The 17,750-nt window shown below is 43.2% G+C and overlaps 1 protein-coding gene across 8 annotated transcripts in view; it reads right to left on the bottom strand.

Annotated features, from left to right (window-relative positions):
* Cpeb3 (cytoplasmic polyadenylation element binding protein 3) overlaps positions 1–17,750 on the bottom strand; it is a 184,680-nt gene that overhangs the window by 17,579 nt on the left and 149,351 nt on the right. For all 8 annotated transcript variants that reach the window (XM_075973925.1, XM_075973926.1, XM_075973927.1 and 5 more), the window contains 2 exons: positions 17,398–17,512; positions 7,516–7,697 (listed from right to left, as the gene is read on the bottom strand). In XM_075973925.1, coding sequence (XP_075830040.1) covers positions 7,516–7,697; positions 17,398–17,512 — 297 coding nt within the window. The remainder of the gene's footprint in view (positions 1–7,515; positions 7,698–17,397; positions 17,513–17,750) is intronic.

Genomic DNA, 17,750 nt, shown 5'->3' on the forward strand with positions numbered 1-17,750 from the left:
GAGGGGGATCCTTGGAACAAGCTAGCCAGCCTAGCTGGGATTGGTGAGCTCTAGGGCTACTAAAAGACACTGGCTCAATAAATCAGGTGAAGAGTGACTGAGAAACATAACCTGAGGTCAACTATACACACACACACACACACACACACGTTTGCACACCAGAAAAATGTCTGTCAGCAATAGTCTGAAGACCTTATGATGGCTGATTCTGGTCTATATACTTTTTCCTAGTGAAAAACCTCTTATAAGCCGAAATGGTAGAGCCTACCGCATGTCCACTGTGTGACATTGTTCAAGTCTCACGAAATAATTGTAGGGGTTTCAAGGAGACATGACCAAGTTGTGCTAGCCCATTGTTGGGGTGGACACATAGTTTGACAAACAGATTGCTACTATCAACTCATCAGTCCAGTCATAGATTTTTGCTGGATGGGGTAAGATTCAACTGACTTTTATATACTTTCTTTTTTCTTTTCTTTTTTTCTTTTTCTAAGACAGGGTTTCTCTGTGTGGTCCTGGGCTGTCCTTGAACTTGCTCTGTAGACCAGGCTGGCCTCAAACTCAGAGATTCACCTGCCTCTGTCTCCCAAGTGGTGGGATTAAAAGTGTGTGCCACTGTGGCCCACATACACTTTATCATTCTCATATAAAGCAGACAAAAGAGTAGAAAAATGTCGCACAAAAGAGTGAGTGTCCATTATCAGTGTTTCCCCTTTTCCACTTCAGGAGTCTCTTGTGTGTATGATCCAGAGGGGAGCTACACAGAAGCCTCGGTTGGAGGGCTTCCATGGCCCATAAGCATTCCTTGGCATCACTTCTGAAAACACCGCTAAAACAGACAAGATGAGCGTAGAGGTCAACACTTGCTCTTATTACACTTAGGTATTTTAGAATATTTCAGTTTTCTCACGAAACTGCCATTAAAAAGAATACAAGCAAAATTTAATTCTAATTTCCATCCAGTTGAGTTCAAAATATTTTCTTTATCATAGAAAAGATACTGACTGGTAAAGCATTTCTTTCTAAGTGAGATAGAAGAAGAAATCCCTCCAGTCCGTGAAATGGAAAACGAAAAGGAACTTTAAAGATCTACCTGTGCCTTGGCGTTAGCATCCAGACAGTGCTGGGAGACTGATGTCTCAGTTAAAAGTTTCTAGTGCGAGCTTCCACTAAGCAGTTCCCTTACACATAAGTACGCTAAACTAAAACAGGGGGAAAGACTCAGCTGTGGGCACATGGTACAACACAAGTTAAGCGGGCCAGGTTCATCAACAACACCAAATTACATCGGTGTTGACATCTATGCATCTGCCCTTTCCTTTATCTCTGGAACACCCCGAGATACTTAGGCTGATGTTCTTAGTACCACAGAACCCTCTGACGAGGCAGGAAGAGTCAAATCTCAAGCTAGTACCTTTAAATAGAGCAAAGATTCTCCCAAGAGTAGAGACGTGGGTGGGCATGACTGACTCCCTGCTGCACTCTGGGGGTCAGAGCTCAAGGACAGCCTGGAACATATAGTTAAGAGCTTGACTTTGAAAGAAGTAAAAATAAAAAATTGACTGCAGACACATTCTGGAGCTGTCCCAGCAACTCCATGTGCCCCTTCTTCCATGAGGTACATATTCTTGAGAAGTTATTTGAAATACTGAAACAAGTAAAAGTCTTTTGTTGCAGTTTTTCTTTATTTTTATTTTTGGAGTGTCTCACTATGCAGCTTAAGTGGGCTTCAAACTAATCACATAGCCCAAGCTGGCCTCTGCCTCCTAAGTGCAGGGATGAAAGGTGTGCGCCATCACCACCCAGCTTAGCATTTTTTTATTTTATTTTATTTTTGGTTTTTCGAGACAGGGTTTCTCTGTGGTTTTGGAGCCTGTCCTGGAACTAGCTCTTGTAGACCAGGCTGGTCTCGAACTCACAGAGATCCGCCTGCCTCTGCCTCCCGAGTGCTGGGATTAAAGGCATGCGCCACTACCGCCCGGCCCCAGCTTAGCATTTTTAAATTTAGATTTGAGCATTGAAGATTTCATGGAAGAACTGAGTTTGAAGCATCTTTGGGTTCTGAAAAGGGGGGGGGGTGTAGGTCAGTGGTGGAATCGTCATCCCTAGCGCTGCACAAAAGGGACAAACAGACAAATGAACAGACAGAACTTTAGGTCTGAGATGAGCAGTGTGGCTGGGGAGCCTGCGAGCTGAAGCAGCTCTGCCCTTACTCAGTAGGTAACGTGAGGAACTTTCTGCACATCTAGTGTCCCTGTTGTAGACTACAGGATACTGGACCAGGGCTGGCCTAAGGTCAAGTTCAGGTCTAATACGCTGTTAAATGTCAAAGAATACTCTCTGATATTCTAAGGAGCAAAATTAATTTTTTAAATTATTCAAATGAGTATCTTAACTAAGCACAAAAGAAAAGCTGAGCAAGAGTTGTGTGGTGGACACAAGGTCAGAACAGAGGGGTTTCCCATTTGGACTACCTCTCAATCAGCATTCAATCAATAGTTGAATCATTGATAAATATTCAATGTTTGTCCATTGCATGCCATATTCTGAGTACACAACAGCTACTCTGAAAGACACAGCCACTGCCCACATGGACTGTGTGGTCTGCAATAGAGTCATGACTTTCAGCACCCTAGTACTCAGGGCCACAGCAGACTAGAGAGTGGTGTTATGATGGTCTGTGGGTCGGGGGGCTATACATGCCAGTGAATAAATCAGCCCTAAAATTACCACCATGGCAGTGAGGCCTGAAGGAAAGGTATCAGTCAGGTAATCGTAGATTTGGTCCTAAGAAATGGAGAACAAGAACAGTTATGGCTGGCTCAGGAAAAGGAGGAAGGAAAAGAGAGCAAGCATGTAGTACATGGAGGGTATTTAGAAAAGCTTGAGGTTGTTCGTTTGTTCTAATCTTTATACAATAGGTAGAAGAATGTAACCAAAAGGTTTAAATATAGGGAAGTGATTTACTTCAAATTAAGAGCTTATGAAAATTGCTTTAAATGGGTCAGAAATGGTGGCAAATGACTATAACTTTAGCACCCAGTAGTACAAGGCTGGACGGTTGTAAGTTTGTGATCATCCTGGGAGACCCTGTCTCAAAACAAAATAAAAACTAAAAGAAGAATGATTTAGAGATAGACTATGAGGAATTAGCCCTGGATGTCCAGTGAGAGACAGCCCAGCCACTCTAATTTGTTCTACAAACAATCAAAAGCTTGTCCTTACCTGACACTCCTGTACATGTATGTCAGAGTCAAGATCAAAGCGTGGATCTGTAAGGACGGCCAGTCACTGACCACTAGGCCCATTAGTCACCTGTTAGTCCTCTAGTGGCTAGACAAGCCACAGCAGCAAGTCACTGTTGTGTGGATACTGTGACTCCTTCAACAGGGGGAGCCCTAGACACACCCACAAGAAGGCTAAGTGGCTGGGCTACTTTGTTCCTGACTGAAGAGTGCAGGTTGACAAAGCAGGGTCCTCTCCCAGTGAGAGGCTACAGGCAGTGTGGACCTGGCTCCAGTGAAGCCGCTACACAACTGGTCCTCTCACTGCACACACAGGTCGGAGGGGAAAACACCTTTGCCTAAAGCTAATGTTGGCAACAGGTGTACAATGGTACAAACAGACTAAAAACATTTCAATTGCATTCTTTAAATGGGGGAATCATAGGTATGAGATCATGAAACAGCTCAGTAAAGCTCGTATGAACCACCAGATTAATGGAGGAGTCAGCAAGTATTGAATACTGACATGTTCTAAAGGGATAGATAAGTCAGTAATTCGCTTAGGATGGATAGAAAAAAATTAAATCTACAAAGGTCACATATTTCCATAAATTACTCCATCAAAAATCTTAATCTTAGCAACAATAAAAGTAAACAAACATTGATTGTCAAGAGAAGCCTTTGCTGAAAAATTTCAGTGGAAGAAAAGAGCTACAGAATGTCTCGATTTCTTCTCATGCATCTGCACTTATGAGAGCATTCATGCCCACAAACTCTAAGGTTCCAGACACTTAATAAACTGTGGAACTTAACGGCCAAGCACGGCTGCTTTGCAGTTGGCCTCCATCATTCCTCTCAGAGTAAGCAATGTAAGGGATAGTGGCAGCCAACAGAGAGCTGTGGCTTTAATGGGCCATAGTTCCATTGAATCAACATTTATTTCCTTGAGACAGCAAAGGAGATGAAAGCCGATGCTATTTAAAAAGTCAGGGCTTAAAGGCAACTCCAGGCACACAGGAGAAGGAGGTGAGGGCAGCACCTTAGACTCTTCAATAGTAGCATAAATGGATTATGGGTAATGGTGGGCACAGGTCCTTGGCTTTTAGCACAAGTTTCACAGGCTTTACGACGAGACTATTGCAAACCCTGTAGGAGCTATTCAGGAAAGGTGAACCGATGACAGACATTCTCTAAGGAAATACAAACGTGCTGTTATATAGTGGTAGCTCCCTAGAAAGCTCAAATTTAAATTTTAGTAGTAAGACAAGTAGAAATAAAAGTATGAATGAGCCTAAAAAGACATCTATGAAGGATGCAGCTAACAGACTCAAAATGTCAGAGACAAGCATTGTGTGGTTTATGCTCAACGCAAGGGCAAGAAGTGGGGAGGGCGGGATTGCAGTGTTTACAGGCCAATGGTGGGAAGAGCCCAGTTCAAGATGAAGTACACTCTCACTCCTTCCAGTGAAGGAGATGGGCTTAGAAGAGTCAGGGTAAACAACACACATGAGGATGGAGTGGAGCTCCCAAAGAAGGAAGAGTCTCAATGATTTCCAATGCTCCCAATTCAGATGACTATTGGAGAATAAGCACGCCCTCCCCTTTTCTCATTTAGCACCCTCAGAGGGGACAAGGAAAGTTACTTTCATACTGATGAGAACCTAAAGTTCTCTGGGTAAGTTTTATTGCCCAGGTTTACCAGCGATGGGCGGGCTTGCAGCCTGAGCCACATGTATCTATCAGACACCCAAATGAACAGGCATAGGCAGGCAGGTCCACCAGCATCAGAGGAAAGAGACCTTCAAAGAGCACCAAAATTCAAAAGGGGCTTATTGAGTATCTCAGACTGAACCAAGCAAAGGCGCATCCTGGGGCTGAGTCAGAGAGACATGGTGCCTCTCTGTGGAGCTCAGTCCCGTGAGGGCTGCTGTTGGAAAAGAGGACATGTGGGGACCTGAAAACAGGAATAAAGTCGAATCGTTGTCATTTCTTCTGAGTCTCCATTAACTCAGTGTTTCAAAAGTCTGAAAAAATTAACAAATAAACCACTACCACTTATTCTCATTTATTCTCAAATATTTATTCTAATTTGCTCAAATACACATGCTAATAAGACTTCTTACTAAATATGCAAAATTCACTACCAACCCGAATTTTCGCCCCCTAAGTCACTATGACTACAGACTCCACCTACTTGTGTCATAGGACAGGGAGAAAGCAAGCTGGTACTGACCCGGAAGCCTTATCCCTACTGGCTAGTTCTCATAATTTTGGAAGGGTCTATGCATGCTCCCAAGGGAGAATAATCGGCAGTTTTATTCAGCTGTGAACTCCGGCAGCAACAGTAACAGCTGGCCTCGTGAGTTATCCCCTAGAGCAATAGTGGCATGGATGCTGTGAGAGCAAACAGGAACCTTCTGGTTGAATTCAAGGTCCACCCCACAATATAAAACTCATAATTAGTACCATTAACTGGTTCCAAAACCCCTGGCTGACTAAGTCATAGGCGCTAACAAAGAATATAACACTCATATTCTGCTGGATAGACATAGCAATAACTTGCTCTTAAATCTTATCTTTATACCCGCTAAAAGGTGTATCTATCTGTCAATCCTCACCAGAGAAGCTTCTTTTTGCAGTAGGTGGCAACTAATACAGATACCCATACGTGGTCAGTGTGGGGCTCGGCTCCAAATGGGACATCTATAAATGGGAAGAGCTCATGAAGTCCCACTCCTGGCAGAGGAACTATTGGCAATTGATGGCTACTGGGGGAGGGAAAGGTCAGTTTTCTTCAGGGATACGGTCTCGGAAAGGCTATCCACGCTCCGGTAGACGGTTCTACATCCACGCACCTATAGGCAGCACTATGTGAACTCAATAGGTTTAAAGGCAGAGCGCATGAAGTTAGCGGGGGGCGGGGGGGGTGTTCTGGAAGTGACTAGGGGAGCAATTGGAGGAACAGGAGTGATAGGTGGCTTTGATTTAAAAAAAATTATAATGCACATTAAGTTAAAATGTATTAGGTAACATTATAGCTGTAACATTTAAAATCAAAATTCACATGAAATTGTTTTATTCCACTACTTTCTCTTAAAAGCCTCTTTAAAAGGCACTGGAGCAGCATGGAAGCTCTACAAAGCCAATGTAGCTTAACCTGAAGGTGAACGAGTTATGGAGCATAAGATTCTAAGAATCTCAGAAATTTTCAAAATTAAAAGTTCTTTGGTAAAAATAAAAGAAAATAATCAAGAAAGAAACCACTACCACCTACTCTCAAGGAAGCATAGGATATTTATTCTAAGTGCTGGCTGTTGTAATTTGATCAGAACACGTGTTAACAAAATACAATCTTGCTGAATATGAAGTGCATCACCAACAGCGAATTCCGCTGAGATGCTAAGAACATTGTCTGTTATACAGACTAATCAAGGAGGACCGCAGACGGAGGGTAAAGCTCCAGAACAGGAGGCTGCTTCATTAATTCCAATCCAGTTGGTGCCTCAAGGACATCCTCTGTATAGAAGCAAGAATAGTCACCGTACAATTCACGGCAGAAAGCCGAGACTTGGCGCTCTTCTCCTTTGTGAATCTTAACCTAGGTCTCTTTACTCCTCCCACCCTCCATTCTCCCAGTCTTCCCAACAGTGGAGAGCTGTTCACAGAGCCAACAGAGCACACCGACTCCCTCAACCCCCATGCCCTCTCTCTAGACCAAAGGAAGCTCACTCAATGCCTCTAGAGCCTAAGGAGGAGGTAGCAATGAACAAAATGGCAGGTAACGTAACATGCATGTGTGTATAAACACATGTATTTCGTGAGCAGTAAAATTATGTGAAGCTGGGGAGGAGGCTGAAGGGAGTTAGTAGTAATTAGTTCCTGTGATTGCTACCAAGTGCGATGCTACAATTAAAAAAAGGTATGCTCGATTTATTTATATGATTTTTTTTAAGTTCGATTTTTTTTATGTATACTTCTGAACATGCCAATTTAAGTTTGCTTTAAGAACACCGTCTGGGACAAAGGAGTGAAGGCATCGCTACTAGTTTGGGCACTAAATTCTACGGGTTTGTTTTCATCACCTGGGAGAAAAAGAAGCAAGGCAGGAGGTTCAGTCATACCTTCACCACAGAGAATTCTCTCTTCTGCAGGCCAGCTCTGTGGACTCACAGCCTAGTGCCGTGCCAGATACAGCTGCTCTCTTATGATCGCAAAATACTACCCTGCCCAGGACTGCACAAGACAAGCTGCATTGCTTTCCCACAGCAATGCCATTGGAGTGGCTGCTTACCCGTTTGTCAATGTCGTTGTGTTGAAGCTGCACAAAGCGTGCACTGATGGCTGCAATGTAACTCTGCTGATTGGAGAACGCAACACGCCCAGCACCTTTGGGGTACTTCAGCTCGGGATCTGTGTCAATGCCAGCATAGCAAACACCACCATACAAACGGTCCATTATCATTGCCAGTTCAACTGTAAGAAAATAAACACGTCTACGTATAACTATTTGGAACAACTCACCCAGGAAAAGGAGGATCATGCAGTCTAATCATGAAAAGAAAATCCATATGAGGGCTTATGAAGAACATCCACAGTCTTGCAACTCCAGTAGAAGAGCTACTCTGGATATTTCAAAAGAAAATACAAAACAGTTTACACATGTATACACAGGGGTATGCGGGCATGACTCAAGAGCACTGTATCAGCACTCTGATTAAGTGAACTACCTAGACGTACTGGCCTGGGCCTGGGTAGGTAAAGCAATTCATGGTGGCCTAACAAGTTATGGAGAAATGTCTACTTACAGAGCTTGAGACTGAATGAAACTTCAGTGCCTCACTGCCTATTAGAGCTCAACTGGAATCAAGTCCTTATTCTACCTAGAGACGATCGATGTATCTACAGATATAATAAAGTTTACAAATATAAATCCTGTACTGACAAAAAAGGATAATGAAGAGTAGATTCTATTCCAACTGAGAAACCTTCATGGCATCTCAAATAGAATTCTCAGTAATACTAGTTAATAGTAACAGCAGTGAATAGCCAGGCAGCTGTTTCCAAGCTGTATAAATGCGCACCCTGCATCTTGTTAGAGGTCTAAACTAATGGTCTGCTCTGCAGTGCTTGCCAAGTTTCCTGCATTGATTTGGAATATTTACAAAATGTTTATAGTGAAGTTTGGGGATCGGACCATTCCAAGGGTCTGATATTAAAAACTTATGCCCACCATCGGTCAGGGTACCCTTGAGAGACATGTGGCACTTACCTGTGCTGCCAATTGCCTGAAGGTAATTGTTTACTTGAAAGCACCATCTCCGCCTATGGCCATTCCTTTCAGGCCACCGCTAAGTCCAAAGACTCAGGCCTACCCCTCGGAAGTGACCTAAACACCCATTTTCTTTCAAACCTACATTTGGCATTTAGAAAGAAGAAAACAGGGAAAACAGACAGCGACCAGAGCCAATGCAACAAACACCACCACACTCTGGTGGGGACAGGCAAGGGTTCTGCAGGGCTCAATGGTGTGTTAGGATACCCCTGAGTTCTACAGATAGATGTAAAGCCAAGAATTACTCCTTCTGGCATAGTGAAGTTGCAAAGGCAATAAGAAAAACTGCCACCACGTCAGAAAGGCTATTTTTGTACTTTAAGTTTCTTTTTATACTAGACTGCCTAATATTGATTCTTTTCTAAATGCTCACTTTTTTTTAAAAAATAGGAAGAACGACCTATAACAAAGCAGTGAGTTTCAAGTGAGGAAATAAACTAGCCATAACTAGCCCGAGAGAAAGGGCTATGAAGACCAAGCAGCAGAAAGCCATCCCAAATGTCCCAAACGGTCAGGATCATTGAGTCCCAATAACCAGCAGCCCTACTGATTAAAAAAGCTAAGTGGACCATGCTGCAGTCTCCGGCAGCAACTTGAATATCATCACTTGCACAGCGCAATGAGATCTGCACCTGGACCCTGAATGTCAGGTCAGTGGTGCCTCCCACTGCAACTTTTGATGGCCTAAGCTTTTCCTCACATGGACAATGCTATTCTCAACAGAAAGCAGGGAACTCAAGGGAGGACTGGAAAACATAGCCATTAATGAATTTCTTTTAGTAGGATAAGAAATCTCAAGGCCCAGGAAACTAGACACTAATTTTCCAAAGACCCGGTTTGCCCTAGAATGGAAAAGAAAGAAAACACTCCCGAGACCTGGTGAGTGGCCAGGAAAAGAATGCTGGCAAGGAGCCAAGTGGCATTGTCTTCCATAATAAGGATTCAAAAAGGTATCTCAATTACAAAGGAAGAGAGTGGCAGAAAGCTGGGAGCTCTAGAGTGCTACCATTGCTGCTCGACACCACAGCAGTCTCCAAAGGAGTTTCAGGGATCCCCTCATTCCAGAAGTCTCTTTACATAAGCAAAAACATTCCATTACTTTGTGAATCTCTCACTGGGCCAAAGACTAGATCATGACTGACATTACTGGCAGTTAATCACGTCTGCTAAAAGCAGGAACTCCCATCCAAGTATGTGTTTATGAAAATCATATAATTTTCCTTCATGAGCTACACAGTCATTTTTTGCATGTATGTACACGTGTGCATGTTCATTAGTATAGGAAATGCACGTGTATGTTTATGTGTGTGTGGAAGACAGAGGTCACAGATGTGATTTCTCAAGAGCTTGGTTTTAATACAGAGTCTCTTGCTGAGCCCTAAAGCTTGCCTGCTAGACAAGGCTGGCTGGCCAGTGAGCCCCAAAGATCCTCCAGCCTCTGCCTTCTCAGCACTGGGAGCCTAAGTATCCACTATGTTGCCTGAGCTTGCTTACGTGGGTTAGGACTGAGCTTTCTCCCCAGTCCTATAGTATTTTCTTGGATATCAAAAATGTCTCCAGACATTTGAGCAATAATGCTTTACCCAAATAAAAGGCAATTTGTTGAAAGGCTAGGAGAAACCAAAGTGGCTAAAGGAAGAATTTTTTCAAGAAAACCGACAAATTTTCATCTAATTCACAGCTTGCGGGGGGGGGGGGGGTTATTTATTTTTTTATCCCATGTAGCCCAGACTGGCTTCAAACTCTGTGTAGCTAAAGATGACCTTGAATTCCTTATCCTTCTGCCTCCACCTCTTAAGTCCTGGGATCACAGGCGTGTGCCACCACAGCTGGCTTCAATTGCACTGAGGATTGGACTTGGGGCCTTGTGCATACTAGGCAAGTATTTTACCATCTGAGCCACACCTCAGTCTCCTGAATCTAAATTTTAAGTCTATGTTATGATCACCTTTGGAGAAAAAAAATCAAAAGCAATCAAACAATTGTCTACAGTTGACCATTTCCTCAAGCCTAAGTCTTCCTGTGGTGCTCTTCCAGCAGAGGCTGGAAGAAGGGGTTGGAACCCTTGGATCTAAAGTTAATAAGCATTCGTGAACCACCCTATGTGGGCGCTGGGATTTGAACTCCGGTTCTCATGAACATCACGTGCTCTTAACTGCTGAACCATCTCACAGCACCAAGTTTTTCTATTTTTTAAATAGAAGATGTAAGTTTACTGGCAAATGTTGCGATACACAGCTACCTTTAGAGACTAGGTTTAGAAGTCTCTAAAGCATCACTAGTGAACACAACGATGTCTTGTACATGCCCCCTTCTTCTGATGGGAGGAAAGCAGGAATGAAAGAAACGGGCTATCATTTAGACTTTCTAGAAGGGAGAGAGAAAATCAAGACAGTCAGTAATTGTCTGGACAGATAAATCTTCATGGATTCATCTATCTCTGCAGACATGAATCCATGATCTTGCTGTGAAATCTGAGTCCTAATCAAGCCTATGTCCTATTGAATAAGCCAGCCTATGATGACAGTGAACCTCAGTCTAAACCTCTCTCTGTAGAGAATGGGAAGGGGAACTCCATGGAGCACAGTAAGAAACTTAACCCAAGGAAGACAGGGGTTCGAGGACCAGGCACACAGATGAGAAATTTGGAGTCCACATGGAGTTCATGCAGGCAACAAAGAAGAGTCTACAGGACGTGCCTCAAAACCACTTCCGGTCACTCCCAGTGTCCTCGGGTCTGTCTAGTCAGCACAGAAGTAAGAAGCTGGCGGGAGTCGGAGCTCTGTGAGGGCATGCTGCAGTTTAGACTGTGTGCTCTGCACTCCTAAACCAAATCACTTCATGATGGGCTTTCACAGTAGCAGCAAAGCCTCCTCTGAGTCCTGTTCCCTTGCCGGCTCCTGTGTGGGAGCTCCACAGAGTCTCACAGCAGAGAGGGAGCAAGAAGAACGCAGCCTTGGGAGCATACAGCATTTCATGGATTCTGTCTTGTGCTGACTACACCTCTGAAGCTGAAGCTGAACCCCATTATGGTTTCTTGGACCTGCTCCTGATTCTTCAGCTGTAAAAAGGACTTCAGTTCAGAGAGAAGATCTTGATTTCCCCATTCTACCCCTCTTGTTTAATTACTTTTTAAAGCCAGCCTGAAGGCAATGTCTAAGTCTGGGCCACTGTGAGACAAGTAAGGTGGCAGAGGAATGAGGATTTCGAAGAGAAACATCACCACATTCATCTTTATAGATTCTAAATTGAGATCTAGAAGTCCTATTTCTTCTCTTTAGAAATAAACAAAAAGTGACAGGAAAAGCATGCGGCGCCTCGGACGGTAAGGGCAGACGGACTTCCTAGGTCTCCCACAATTGTTAAGCTGGCTCATAAGGGTTCAAGAGGAGGCTGCACACACTTCCATTCTGTGTCATTTTTAAACGATGGCACGGAACACTAAGTCAGAAGGGGAGCATTTATTTAAGTTCATTAAATCAAACTGCTACCAAGTTGCTCTTTTACTGAGACAATATCCTAGGTCTCCACTGGACAAAACAGCTTCCATCGATACACAGAGCCTAGAGCTAACCACGGAGACTGGGGACTTGTTGCTGTTTTCACTTACTGCCTCCTCACGGAAAACACAGTCTTCTGCGGACAACCTCACAAGGTTAGCATAAAGACTAAGCATGAGTAAGCAGCTCTAAGCACACTGCTGAGTACACAGTGGCACTTGACTGTTCAGGGTTTTTTCTTCCTGCTCATAAATCTTTGCTTTAAATTAAGCTGGCTTGGTTGCTGCTCTATAAACATTAATCCATCCCAGCCTAACTATGGCTTTATGCTGGCTCAGTCTGTCATGGATATGACAATGTTTGACAACACCTATGGGCAAAGGTTCGTCTGGGAGGAGGAGGGTGGAACACAAATTAAACATTATAAAGTACTTATCCCTACAGCATGTCAAACCTGGTGTTTACTTGGGTCACTTCATCATGAACTTTGGGACTGGATGAGAAAGTGTCTGCTGCTGAGAAACTTGACACGCCGTCACTTTGGCCGTCTACCATCTCACAGAACAGAAAGGGATATGGTTCCAAGACCATTTCCTAACTGCAAATCAGGGTGTGATCCCCAGTTCATATGCGCTATCAGAATATTTGGACAAAATGTCTGGAATAATGATCCTGAGAAATCGTGAGATATATATTCTCTCCATATGGTATATATCATTCAGAAGTCTACCTCCCAGGGCTGGACTTGAAGCTCAATGATAAATAACATGCCTGGCATGCATCGTGCCATGGATTAAATTTCTTACACCATAATGGATCTTTACCTTGACGTAAAAGCCATCATAGAGCAACAGGGGTGGGGAGCAGGAAGAGAACGAAACTTCAGGATTAATGGGGAGAAAAAGAAAGGAAAGACTTCGCAGAGCAATGGTTAAGAAAAATCAAAGACCCAACAACAGAGAAACAATGACTCTGGGAGCTCAAGACCTCAGTCTCTCAAGGTGAAGCTGCTCTGAAAGGCCTGGTCTGAGCAAATGTTGGAAGGAAGTCATCAAATGAAAAGCGTGGGTCTAAAGCCTATTGATTTGGGAAGAAGAGATTCCAAAACTTAGGCACAACCAAGACACCCAAGTCAAAAAGATGGAGTGGGAGGAACACTCATGCAAAGGAAGTAGAGAACACTTCGAAACCAGGCATTCCAGTCTCTACTTGTTCTCCTCATAGCCCCTGCCTGACACTGATTTATTGTCAGAGGGAAGAGGGGTGTATCTTGGAGAGGTCCCAACGCCACAGGGATATACCGAAGGGCTTCTGTGTGGGGATTCGGAATACTATGTTGCTCGTTACCACTTGGAAAAAGGTCAGCATGCGATTGTCTCAGTAACTCACAGAGAAGCAGACAAACGGCCTAGTTCTTCAGTGGGCTCTCAAAGGAATGTGCAGACTTTATCCACATGGGGGCAGGGTGAGTCTACTTACAGTGTCTTCCCCCCAAGGGAAATGGGGTGCTCTGAGAAACACCAGATTTAGGACAGACCATCCTTTGCTTGCTTCAGTTAATCACAGGAGTGATGGAAAGGGGGATCAGATACAGACAGCAATGTGCGTTACCCGACCTCGACCCACAACTCATCGGGTTCCACTTTTCACTGGATCCCCTTACTCCTTCTTACTCCTCACCCTCAAGTTGATTTCTCTAGGCCCATGATTTCCCCTGCCAACCTGAATTTTAAAAAGGAGCTTTGATCTGGGTATGGTGGGTCATGTCTGGCAGGAAGATTATGAGTTTGATGATAGTTTGGGCTCCATAGTGAGACCCTGTCTCAAAAAACAAAAAGTTTTGTCAAAGCGTAAAAATATTTAATTCAATAGACACTATAAGCTCAGTTAGGATGATACTTGCTTCTTTCAAGATATTTCTATTCAGATGGATAAGGCTACATTTAGAATAAATATTATGATAGTCCCTATCTTACAATGTCAAAAGTAAAACAAAACAAAACAAAAAAAAAACCTCAAAGGGGCTGGAGAGATGGCTCAGTGGTTAAGAGCACTGCCTGTTCTTCCAAAGGTCCTGAGTTCAATTCCCAGCAACCACGTGGTGGCTCACAACCATCTGTAATGAGGTCTGGTGCCCTCTTCTGGCCTGCAGGCATATAAGCAAACAGAATACTATATAAATAAATAATAAATAAATAAATAAACAAAATATTCAGTACTAGGCGGGCGGTGGTGGCACACGCCTTTAATCCCAGCACTCTTAAAAAAAAACCCTCAAAAGATTTATAGGAATAACATAGATGATAACATTCCAGTCTTCCAATCACAACAGTTTTTGGCCAAGATAAAGGGAAAGAAAAAAAATATTTCCTAAAATCCAAAGCCTTACCTACTATGTGAGGCCCAAGGAAGATCATGCACTGAGACACTTGATAAAGAAAGCCAGTCTTCAGCCAGAGCGATGGCTCAGTAGTTAAGAGCATTTGCTGCTTTTGCAGGCCCCAGGTTTGCTTTCCCAGCACCCACGTCATATGGCTCACAAGCACCTGTACGTCCAGTTCTGGGAATCCAAAGTTCCCTGTCTTCCACAGACATCGGCCAGCACATGATACACATGAACTATTGCAGGCATACAGAAATTTAAAAATATTTTGAAAAATGCTCTGTAATATTTCAAGAGCAAAATACAGAATCATGTTAAAGAATATAATTTAAGCCGGGCGATGGTGGCGAACGCCTTTAATCCCAGCACTCAGGAGGCAGAGGCAGGTGGATCTCTGTGAGTTTGAGACCAGCCTGGTCTACAGAGCTAGTTCCAGGACAGGTTCCAAAGCCACAGAGAAACCCTGTCTCAAAAAAACCAAAAAAAAAAAAAAAAGAATATAATTTAGTCTTCAACTATCAATACATTCCTTGTGTCCTGTTCCAAAGCTTTGGTTCTCAATAGAAAATGATCTGTTTAACAGGATGGTGAGATGTTCACTCAGCTCAGTACGGCATGCCCTTGCTGATTTATTTAATAATGGGCTTCCTAGACACTAGGCACCAACTGCATTCTAGAAATGCTGGCAACTGGGCTGGAAGTAACATGGCAAGTAGACCAGTAGACCTGAAGTAAGTAGACCTTACTAAGCCTCTACTACATATCTGCCAAAACAAACCAATTTTAAGACAAAAACAGCTAACTTAAAAAAAATCCAAGACATATTAGGTATATTCTCTAAATAGAACACATATCCTATTTCTGATTAGATAACTGAATATACTTTTTAAAAATACTTATTTTCATTTTTTTGGCATTTTGAGACAAGGATCTTATGTAATGAAGGCATGCCTTGAACTCATTAAGCAGCTAAGGAGAACACTGAACTCTTGATGCACCTGCCTTCTTCTTCCATGTACAGGGATGACAACTGTGTGCCCAATGCCCAGCTTTATAACCTAGTATCATTTTTGTCTGATTCTAGAACTTGCAGCATCTTGCTGAAGCTCAACATTGAGTTCAATGTAGCTTATTAACTACAGTCCCTGTGACTTAAAATCAAGACCTGACAAGTTAAAATCAGTTGTGGTTGTGGGCACTGTGTGATTTTGCCTGACCTGAAACTATGTAGACAAGTTGACCTGGAACTCAAGAGATCCACCTTTCTCTGCCTGGGCTTGCAGGTGTATGCCACTATATCCAACTTTAGGACTTATAAAGGTTCTTCATATGGGAAAGTAAGGGGGCAGGGTCAAATATTAAAACAACTTCCATTGTATTGTGCAGTTAGTTGCAAGGTATAGCAGTGATTATCCAACTGTAAAATCTGTGTGCAGTGAAACTCTCAGTGAGGTTCTTCTTCTCCAGCCTTGCACATCGACAGTCAGAAGAGTCATGCTGTTCTACAGCCCCCCTCACATCGCCTGTTCCTAAACACACATATAACTTAGGACCAAAATGCTGCAGCTGCTCTTGTCTCGAGTTGTTCCCAATGAGTTGGCCCTTCCTGGATTTTATCAAGTGATTTCTTTTGGCTCAGTTTTTCATTAGAGAACCCAGAGAGCTCTGATTTTTAGACATAGTATAAAATTAACATAATCACAATATTTTTTAAAGTTCTTTAAAATAGAATTATGATCATATCCCATTTTTTGAGACAGGGGCTCACTAAGTAAGTTAGCCCAAAACTCAAGACCCCTTCTGCTTCAACCTCTCCGTGCTAGAGTTACAAGTTACAAGCCATTAACTTCTTCTAGAGTTCAAAGGGCTTGTGTGGTTGGGGTATGTGTGTGTGTAGAACTATGTAGACTGTGCATGTGCGTGCGTGTGCATGTGTAGTGTATGTGTATGTCTCTCTGTGTGTGTGTAGTGTGTGTGTGTCTGTGTGTGTATATAGATTGGAGTAAGAATTCAAATTATGTTGAGATTTCTATATAGTCCAGCCTGGCCTTGTCTTCACTCAGTAAGTAGCTCAGGTAAAACTCAGACTTGAAATCATCATGTGTCAGCCTCTGGGATGCTCAGCTTACAGGCGACTGTCACTGCTCCTGGCTTGTCTCCGGGTTTACACGTAGAGGCATCAGTTCAACGCCACTTCAAATCTCTAGTTCATTATGACTCGGTTTACCCTCGGCTGCATGAATGTTTCATCCTTGGAAACAAATTAAAACAGCAACAACAAACAACAGCAACAAAGGAGGTAGGCCAGGTGTGGGCCTGCAGTCTCAGCTACTTGACAGGCTGAGGCAGGAGGAGTCTAAGGCCTGCTTGGTCTACACAGTGAGTCCCAGGCCAGTCTGACAACTTTGGGAGACTGTCTCAAAATAACAGTAGAAAGCAAGTGAGGATATGAGTGCTTGGTCTAGAATGTGTAAGGTCCTCAATATGTCATTTCTGGACATTTTTATTTCTGGAAATCATTAAAACTAATTAGATCCTGCCTTGCTGGGGGAGGCCCAGGGGTCTAGTATAATTCCCAGGTACATTTCCCAGAAGTAGTTTGACTTCTCAATGGCCGAGCTCCCCATGCGCTGGACAGATCTCTGATGGTAACTGCAACACCAACTTGCATGAGCATGCACACTGTCAGATATTATTATTTTAATGTGCGGGTAAATAGGAAAGAATTGAATAGAGCTCATCCTTTCCACAAAATGGTTTAATGAAATGGACTCTTGCATCAGAAGGATATACAGCATTTTGGGAAAAATTCTTAACCATAGAAAAGTCAGCTCAGTGAAACCGACATGGCAGACTTCCTGTTGGAGGCTGTGCCCGTCTGACTGGAGACCCAGACAGAGAGAACACATTGGGTTTTGTTGTCATCCCTTTTGTTGTGGCGTTACTATTTCCACTCACCAGCTCGAAGGGGTCGTGGAACTCCCCCAACAAAGATAGTTTTTCTGGGGTCCAAAGGCTGAGAACCATCCATTACAAAGTCACTGTCACTTAGGTTCCATGGTCGAATTTGCACCTGAAAAAAAGTTGTTTACTTGGTCCTTACTTCATTTCCATCAACCCCAAATGAGAATAAGATGACTCAAGATAAACCCAACGTTTGTGCATTTTACAACATTCAAGTCCCAAACGAAATCAGGTTAATTACTAAACCCGATCTGCATTAGGTGCCTCTCAGTCTTGGAGAGGCTACTCAACACTTAGACACTATGCACAAACCACCTGTGTCATTAAAAGGCAGTCTCTGACAAATC

Source organism: Microtus pennsylvanicus, chromosome 5, assembly GCF_037038515.1.
Source record: "Microtus pennsylvanicus isolate mMicPen1 chromosome 5, mMicPen1.hap1, whole genome shotgun sequence".
Lineage (NCBI taxonomy): Eukaryota > Metazoa > Chordata > Mammalia > Rodentia > Cricetidae > Microtus > Microtus pennsylvanicus.